Source organism: Anarrhichthys ocellatus, unplaced genomic scaffold, assembly GCF_004355925.1.
Source record: "Anarrhichthys ocellatus isolate YVR2014 unplaced genomic scaffold, GSC_Weel_1.0 scaffold505, whole genome shotgun sequence".
NCBI lineage: Eukaryota > Metazoa > Chordata > Actinopteri > Perciformes > Anarhichadidae > Anarrhichthys > Anarrhichthys ocellatus.
The window spans coordinates 23,071-31,913 of record NW_022280479.1 but is presented as its reverse complement, the minus strand read 5'-3'; the positions used below and the strand labels follow the sequence as shown (position 1 = coordinate 31,913).

At 46.2% G+C, this 8,843-nt stretch overlaps 1 protein-coding gene across 4 annotated transcripts in view; it reads right to left on the bottom strand.

Moving 5' to 3' along the window:
- Nucleotides 1–137: 137 nt before the first annotated feature.
- LOC116401527 (KICSTOR complex protein SZT2-like) overlaps nucleotides 138–8,843 on the bottom strand; it is a 31,740-nt gene continuing 23,034 nt past the window's right edge. For 3 of the 4 annotated variants that reach the window (XM_031879976.1, XM_031879977.1, XM_031879978.1), the window contains 4 exons: nucleotides 7,172–7,357; nucleotides 3,084–3,339; nucleotides 2,881–2,960; nucleotides 138–1,040 (listed from right to left, as the gene is read on the bottom strand). In XM_031879976.1, the coding sequence (XP_031735836.1) occupies nucleotides 675–1,040; nucleotides 2,881–2,960; nucleotides 3,084–3,339; nucleotides 7,172–7,357 (888 nt within the window). In that variant the 3' untranslated portion in view covers nucleotides 138–674. The remainder of the gene's footprint in view (nucleotides 1,041–2,880; nucleotides 2,961–3,083; nucleotides 3,340–7,171; nucleotides 7,358–8,843) is intronic. The other variant, XM_031879979.1, reaches the window with a different exon arrangement.

Genomic DNA, 8,843 nt, shown 5'->3' with positions numbered 1-8,843 from the left:
CCTCCAGTATGACAGGGACTTCAGCCACCAGCAGAGCTACGAGTGACAACGACACCGAGAGGAAACGAGAGAGAGACGTGTGCTGACCACATTGATGGACCGTTGATTTGTAAGTGTTCATTTTAAAGTACCTTTGATGTGTGTGAGTGAGAGAGAGAGAGAGAGACCCGCAGCCTTGTAACTAAGTAAGATCTTAAGTATCAAGCACGACTCTTTATTGTTAAAGACTACTATAATACTAAGCAACCAATCTACTTGATGTGAAGAGTCATGTGTGCTGAGTCATTCAGGTGTGCTGGTATGGACGGAAATCATTTCGCAAACAATGCTGAAACGCCCGTGTGGACGGAGATGGTTTTAGCTGACCCCACTGTGTGTTGAGTGTTCCCCACAGACCGAGCAGGTCGCCTGTTGTCTTGGAGTACCCGGCTATATGGAGTTTCTGGGTAAAGTCCTGGATTACACATGGACCATGTTCAAAGTCTTCATGGCTGGTGACTGGTCCTGGAGGTGGACCCATTCAAGCTTAAGAGGAGGCCTTTTCAGGGCTCGCTCAGGGGACAGAATGAGCAGAAGGACAGAACAAATAAAATAAGTAAAATTACCGCCACGTGATTGTAGCCTCAACCAACTACTACAGTTGCAGTTTGCATCCAAGTCCATCCAAAATGTCATCACTTCATCATTTTCCAAATCCACAGGCAGTGGAAACAAAACTGAGCAAGTCCTGAAGTAGGAGGACCAACCAATCTCTCTGGCACAGGTCCATGTGCAACACGAGCCCTGAGATGCCCAAGGCCCTGACATATGGTGGGCTCAAAGTGTTGGTGCGGAGGTGTGCTGGTCCCAAACCACAGTAAGAGCCTGTCGTCTGCAGCTCTTTCAGCCCACTGTGGCTGTTTGAGCAGACATACCTTCACTGGAGGCTGAACGATCTGCTCCTCTTGGATCTGCTTGCGGAAGATGGGGTCGAAGAGGAGAGGGGTGGCACAGTAGTGGACCAGCCTGGACGACTGCTTCAGGGTCTCCAAATCAGTGCCCTATTGAGACAAACGTGTTCGGATAAGATAGTGACATCAAGGATTTTAAAAGATGAATACTAAACGCTGTACACGGGGCTTGATATTCAGATCCAGACATGACTACGATGCAGTCACATCATATCTAATCTTGATTTAGTCCATCCAGTGGCATGAAAATCCACCTAAAACCCAATTGCCAGTGGTCCCCGTCATGTCCGGGTCAAGCTGTAGATCTCCTCTTGGACGTGCTTGAGTTCGAGTGCTCTGTGGGTGTCTGTTGAAATATCTAATTCATGAATTTAATGCCACCATGTAGCTCCTGTTGAGATGTCACCGTGGAAGACGGTGACATGAAGCTTTTTTAATTAACCCCAGATATTCCCCACTTTGAAAAGAGGCGATACTAAATGATTTCCCCCGAGGAATGGACCGGAACTGTGAATCCGTAAAGCCATCAAGTGGTGAGAGGCACCACTCCCCCAGGCTTTGTCGAGTCCAATTAGCTTTATTTCATATTAAGCTACTTTCAACGTACAGAAATGTACTGGTCAGATCCAATTTGTTGTTGATTGCTCACATTATGCTTTTTTTATTGTGTCCAATATCTAACACCATTCAGACCTTTCTGAACCAACCCACGAGCAAAAGCACAATATCACACCAGATTTACAAACCCTTTTAACTGGTTGTATCCTCAACCATGACAAACCCTGCGTTGTTTGAATGCACACACAGAGCCTAGGGATTCTTCTGTGTTAACTATTACACAGAGTCTGATGTCTTGATGGTGAGCTCCACAGAGCTGCTTGTCATGACTATAATCACAAAAGGAGCAAGTACAGCAACAGTTGGAGCTGAGCTGTGTTGGTAGTGCAGCCACGTTCTTCTGTCTTTTATCAGCTATTTCTTGGTGTGTATTCAAACTTGTAAAAGGTTAACGACTAAACCTGTTTGGTTTTCTCGCAATGCGGAAACATTACAAACAAGTTAGTCCTAACTGTCCCTCTGCTGAATACTTCCAGAACTGCTGTGTTCACCTTTCCTCGTGAAAGTGATAGATTGAAGTGAAACAACCTCAAATGAGACTTGTGTCATTGTTAAACATCAGACAGACGTCAGATATCAATGTGACTTGATCTGTTGTGACTTGATCTGCACATGAGGAGAATCAATAGCAGCTGTCCACTTCCCCCTGCAGTGTGAACATAGCCTTCAACTATTACAATACTGTATTCAAAGCATCTTGATACACTATTCAGGGCATTAATATAACAGCAAACAATTATCTTATTAATGTCGAGACATAGCGGAGTAATGTCTACTTGAGCAGTGTGCGCTGTAATCCAGCGTCTCCTTGCTTTTGTTTCCAAAGGCTCTGCACTGCGTTCATAATGGCACAGCTGATACAGTGTCATCGTGGAAGGGTCACACTCACCCTCCGGACCCCCCTCAGGTAAACACGGTTAGCTCTGTCAGCGCGTGGTGCGTGTCCACAGGTGCGTTTTTGGACGAGGGGTTCCCGTCATTCAAACCGTCCAACATGGTGGCCTGTTTGGAAACTTTTCTTCTTATATTACATAAAATAGTTCACCGAAAGGTGTTTCGGACAACATTTGAGGAGAGATAAATTCCATACAGTTGCTAGATCCGTCTTCATTTTAGATCGACAACGGTCAGTTTTTCTGGAGTTACCAGAGGTGGCGAATCTCGCTGGACGTCCCTGATTTGCATTAAGTAGCCAAGACCTCAACTTTATGCAATGCCATGTTGGGAGCCGTGTGGAAGCAACTCATTTGGAATTTAGCACCCAGTTACAAATATTTTGCCACGTCTCAGAACCATGACTTGGGCTACTTACTGAAATGGGCATGTTGGATTGTGCTGACCTCTGCTGCCACGTCACAAACAGGTTCTCTATCTTCATCTGTTTCTCCAGTTCTGTCAGCACAAACACAGAGTCATCACCCTTTCTGTCCAGTGTGGGGTTTGATGGGCTCATAGGACAGGAATGATATTATTATTATTAGCAGTAGCAGTAGTTGTAGCAGTAGCATAATTAACCTCTTCGCTCAGCAACTTTGATCTCCAAGAGCTGGCCGCCGTGTCGGGCCACCACGTCCCCCTCCGTCAAGGGCCGGATGGCGCACACGTCCCTCAGAGCCTCGTCAAAGGGCAGCAGCTCAGAGGGGAAGTGGAGTGGAGCGAGACTTCGGCCAGAGCTTCCCAGCCTGCCCTGCTCTTTACTGGGCAGAGGAGGCACTGCGCTACGCAGCAACGCATCAGGCTCCATGGAGGGGCTCAGGAACGGGTTGGGGTCCTGGAAGAGAGAAAGGAAGACAAGGGCAGAGGACATGTGGATGGTTTGACTTTAAAGGCTTCACCGAAAAGACAGCAAAGACAGAGGATTGGTTCTATTAAATAATAACGCTTCCTGTTAGAGTGAAAGCATCATCTAACCAATTTTAGGAATATTCAAGTTCAATTCTATCAATGACCATCTTCTCTCCACTGAAGACTTTAGGGATGAGCTCAAATGTTGTTTTTATTTCATCTAACTTAGTTACTTATTCCTTGTAGTTGATACTCGTATTGTTTGTTTATGTTGTTTTTATAACACATTGAAAGATGAAATATTTTCAAATAACTATCTGCATTTGGATTAAAAAGCAGAAATCCTGATTTCATTAAAGAGATTAAAGACTCTTACAAGAGACATGGCACAGAGGAGACAGCTCCACTGGCTGTCCTCACAGCTACACTTGTTTCATTAACCAGCCAAGGTAGGGACTCAGAAGGCCTGGTTCTGTGGAGTAGATTGGAACTAACCCATTCGATCAAAATGACGAATGATGAAAATGAGCAAAGACGTAATAAGTGCAGATCAAGATATCTAGCCCTCACTACAGTAAAGTGCTTTCCTCCTAGAGGGGAAATAAACCACTTCAAACCTTCATCTGTGGGCACCTCAACGCTAAGACTGGAGAGAAAGCTGACGCTGCAAACAACCAGGAACTCTTTGGCCCACCTGGAGGAACCTGCTCTCCTCTCCCTGAACTCCCCCCTCCACACACTCTTGATTCAATAACAAACAGTAAAGTGGCACCCAGCTCCTACAGCTCTGCCCCACGCTTGGTTTGTGCATAATCAATAGTAGGTAAGGAGGAGACTCCGCTCTTGGCAGCAGTACGGTAGACTGTGCCATGACAGATTAATGTCTGCATGATCAGCTGGGATGCTAAAGATTGGGGCGTCTTTCAATCGGAAGATTCATTCCATCCTTCCACCATCCAACGTATATAGAGTATTTTCCCTGCACCGTCTATTGGCGTTAGTGGTTGTTATCATCAGTGGCTACATACATGTCCAGAGCATTGTTCGTGTGCCCTGGTTGCTGTTGAAAAAGGAACTTTTGGGCGAATTTGCTCAGCGGAGCAGCTCAGGGCCCAGATGCCCCAGTGTGGCAGAGCTGGCTGCGCCGTGCCTCACGGGCTGGAGGGCTCTAAGTGTGCGCTGGTGCTCCCTCTGCTTCTCATCATGACCATGACAGATGAAGCTCTGTTCAGGCAAATTTTCTGCTGCTCTGACTCTGCCTTCTGTCCGCACTCATTAGTGACGCAGCGATGAAGAGCGGGGCCGTCGGAGGGAAAGGGGAAAAAGTTTGGTTCTTTCCATTCTTTGAGCTTGTTTTGTAATTGGCCGTGGGGGAGAGGCCAAAAGGGCATTTGGTGTCTTCTGTGAAACGCTGCTCTAATAAATCCCTGCTGCAGCCCGCTCCACACAACAACACAGGGGCAACACGGAGCATGACGCTTTTCTGTAACCTTTCTTAATTCAAGCTCAACTGCGTCGCATGCTTTGTGACAGTCGCCACGGCCAGATTGACGCGGACCGTATTAACCCATCCAGCCCACTCCCTTCCTCCTACTCTGTCCATCCTTTTATTCCCATGCTGGGAAACTAGCTGGCTAACGCTTCTCTGAGTGGAGATTTAATTTAACAAAAGTGTATTTACTTTGCTGCACATCCCTGAACCACAACAGCAGGAGCACACTGGTAATGTGAAACAGTCTGAGCTCCTACACATACCACTTGATCATTGTCACATCAGTTGAGATTGTGCACGTCACCAAATCAAGCTACTAACAGGATCCACTTTGCCTGGTTGGTCATTGCGCCTAGTTTAATCTTCATACCTTCCACCCATTCAGCATGACACGAGGGCCGTCGTTGCACTGGAAGCAGAATTCTTGCAGCTCTCTTGCAACACTTTGGAGCTCAAGCCTTGCTTTCCTAAAGAGGTTCTCATTATTAATCTAATTATTACATTTAATGGGACAAAGAAAGTCTGTACACAGTTGAGGGACACTGCTCTTCTTGCAAAATCTCCAGTGCTCCCGTGGTGTTCTACACTGCGTCAGGTGTCCAGCTTCTGACCAGAGTCTCTCTGCACCACCGTCCTCTTACTCGCCAGTAGGAGCAGTGAGGCTGTATATGACAGCTGACTCCTGATGTGAACGCGGAGAGGAGAGCAGGTGGAGGAGTGTGAAGGAAGGCGGGTTGTTGAATATGCTGAGCAAACAAGTTTTGCCACTGGAAGTACACTTAAAAAAAACTACAGGCCGTGAAAACTCCCCCACTCAGACCTCTCTGCACCAGAGCCGGTCGTAAATAATGCAAGAGGATAAATGGGATCTGACGGGGACTAAATTGCATCGAGGTAGTTAAGCGTTTCATTTAGAAAAAACAAGGCCGTCGACCTGACGGGTTGTATTTCCAGGACGTCATCAACAGGAAATGCAGAGGGGGAAGGAATAGAGGAGAATAAAATGCTTAGTCGTGTAGCTGGGAAATCTTGTTTTGGTTTGTGCAGCCGAGTCCATCAGTCGCACATTGATCTGCGGCTCCATAGTTAATACAGGAAGCTCCAGCATTTTTGCTGAGATGCTCAAAACACAAAACATGCAGCAACAAACTGCAGGGGACAGGACCATGGAAGGGAGTCCAGCATCTATACTGAATGTCACCTGGAACACTGGTTTCATCAGGAATTGATTCAATTTTAACTCAAAAATTCACTTCAATTTACTAATAACTCTGTAAGTACATAGTTTCAATACTAGCCAACGAATACACTTCAATCTAAATAACAAGGCAGCTTTCGTCTTTTTGTCTAAAACCGGGACTGGAGCACAGCTAAGACCTGCCGTCTGAGTCCTGGTTAGTTACTGCTGATGAAAAAACAACATTTGCTGACAATGTTCCTTCAAAATAAAAGATTTTATATATCAAAATAAGTCTTAATCAAATTTGTTTATCCACAGTTTTACAGTCGCTCCTCTGACCACGAAATAGATCGGATCACTATCTGATCAGGCAGGTCGACCACTACAACCTAAAACATGTGATTACTAAATGTAAGCATCATCACTCTGGGTAGAAGTGGTTACAAATGTTGTCTCGTGGTACAAGTAGAAACAACGTGCGTGCAGGTAGATAATTCAGCGTGTAGAAATGAATACCATGAGAAGCACACGTCAAACAGGCTGCTAGTGTACAGGTAATGACATCATCACTTGTCACCGGCATTTCCTCCCCAGGATACAACAGCTGTATGAAATGTGCCCCAGGACTCGCTCCCTCCTGCAACAGTGTGAATCCAGATGCTGTGCTGGCAGGCTGATTCCACCTGAACTAGCAGCAGCCTCTCCGCAGCAGCTCCCAGCCCCCATCGTACGCACACGTGCTGACTGGCAGTTTGAAACAGAAGGCAATACAGCTGCTGTTTGGTGACACATCTGAAGTGTGTCAGCATGTCTGCAGAAGTCAGTGAGGTAGCCAATTCTAATGGAGGACATCGATATTTCATCCTGAAAGTCCTGCTAAGGTCCGTCTCATTATATTGTTCTGTTGACTGTAAAAGAAGTGAACGGCTGCCAAGAACTGTACCTTTAAACTTTACTTTTATTCCTTTTTTTTTTTGAAATCCTTCCATTAAAAAAAACCCACTGGAGCAAATTCCTGTCTACATCATGTCAAATTGACCACTGAATTGGTTTGGATATTGTAATATGCAGCTGATGTAATGACAGCTTGGCCAACGTTCTGCCGCTGGCGATGCTCCACATTAGGAACCGTGTCGGTGTCTTTACCTGCTTGGAGTCCATTTCGTGGATGGGCGCGTCAGAGAAGCAGTAGTGATGAAAGAGCCCCATCTTCTGGTTGAGCAGGCAGTGGACGACGTGAGCCCTCGCGTTCTGCCACTTGACGAGGCGGACCAGCTCACGATTCAGAGAGGCGCCCAGGTCCACGGACCAGTTGTAGCTGTACAGAGTCACCTAAAGCAAGGATGGTTCCAGTATGACTAGTCGAAGACACCACCACAGATGCTTGAGCGAGTTGTGGCATATAAACAGCAGAGCAGTATAGGCATCGCACGCGCGCGCGCGCGCACGCACGCACGCACGCAGGCAGGCAGACAGACAGACAGACAGACAGAAGTCGAGTCATTTTCTCATAGACTTCTACAGTATAAAATCAGAGGAGTCTTCCCCCCCCCCCCCCCCCCCGATGGCCAATAGAGAGAATGCAGGTTCATGGAACTTCGGCATCGGCTTCACTTTGTAGTCCAACATGCAGCCACCTGCTCCTTACACATGAGGGCTCCGGGGCTTCACGGTCCGTGTATGTTTGATAGATTGTTGACTGAATTAAATCCAAAGTGGCATAAACGAGAAAACAACTAGTATTTTCGTTTCATCTGTCAAAAAAAAGAGGGTTGAGATCCCGGGAAAGCTGCCTTAAATGAAGGAATACAGTTCGATATGAAAGTAGGATAAAGGGACACAAAGCATATAATGAGTAAGGATGAAATCACAGTAATCATTTTAAAGCAAGTATGTATAACATAAGAATAATGAAGTGATTTAACAAATGTAAACTGATAATAATAATGTATGTATAACTGAGTAAGAAGTGAAGTCTGTGTATGGGTGGAAAGAGCTGATGTAAGCAGGGTGGGGACCTTAAAGGATGAGATCATAACAGATGTTGGGGTGATGTCCGAACATGTCCACGGGTGTAACCTGAAACACACTCGAAAATGAAGGAAGTGAGAGTATCCACACACAGAAAGTTAGGGTGTTGTTCGCAGCACACACAGAAGCCAGGCGAGTTTCCTCGACAGAACACCAGCTCGACAATCTTTTAATAGAGAGCTGAGTCAGTAGGTAGCCCCGTATCGGGCCAGAGAACCCCTGGATCTAACACGTGGCGCCCGAACAGGGACTCGACGGAAAAGGAGTACGTTGAGTCCAAGAAGAAGAATCCTGGCGGCCGAGAGAGGCGGCCGTTCGTGTACGAAGGACCCGAGGAGGAGAGACTTGGGTAGGAAGTAACACTGCCCAAGCCTCAAGAGAAGTTCGACTGCTGACAAAAAAGAGGATTGAGATCCCAGGAACGCTGCCTTAAATGAAAGAATACAGTTCGATATGAAAGTAGGATAAGGGGACACAAAGCATATAATAAGTAATCATTTTAAAGCAAGTATGTAAAACATAATGATAATGAAGTGATTTAACAAATGTATAACTGAGTAAGAAGTAAAAGTCTGTGTGTGTGTGGAAAGAGCTGATGTAAGCAGGATGGGGACCTTAAGGGACCTTAAAGGATGAGATCATAACAGATGGTGGGGTGATGTCCGAACATGCCCAGCAAAGAAGGAAGTGAGAGTATCCACACCAGAAAGTTAGGGCGTTGTTCGCAGCACACACACATTTAATCAATGATGTCATGTAAATCACATGCCGAGGGAGGGAGTGTTGG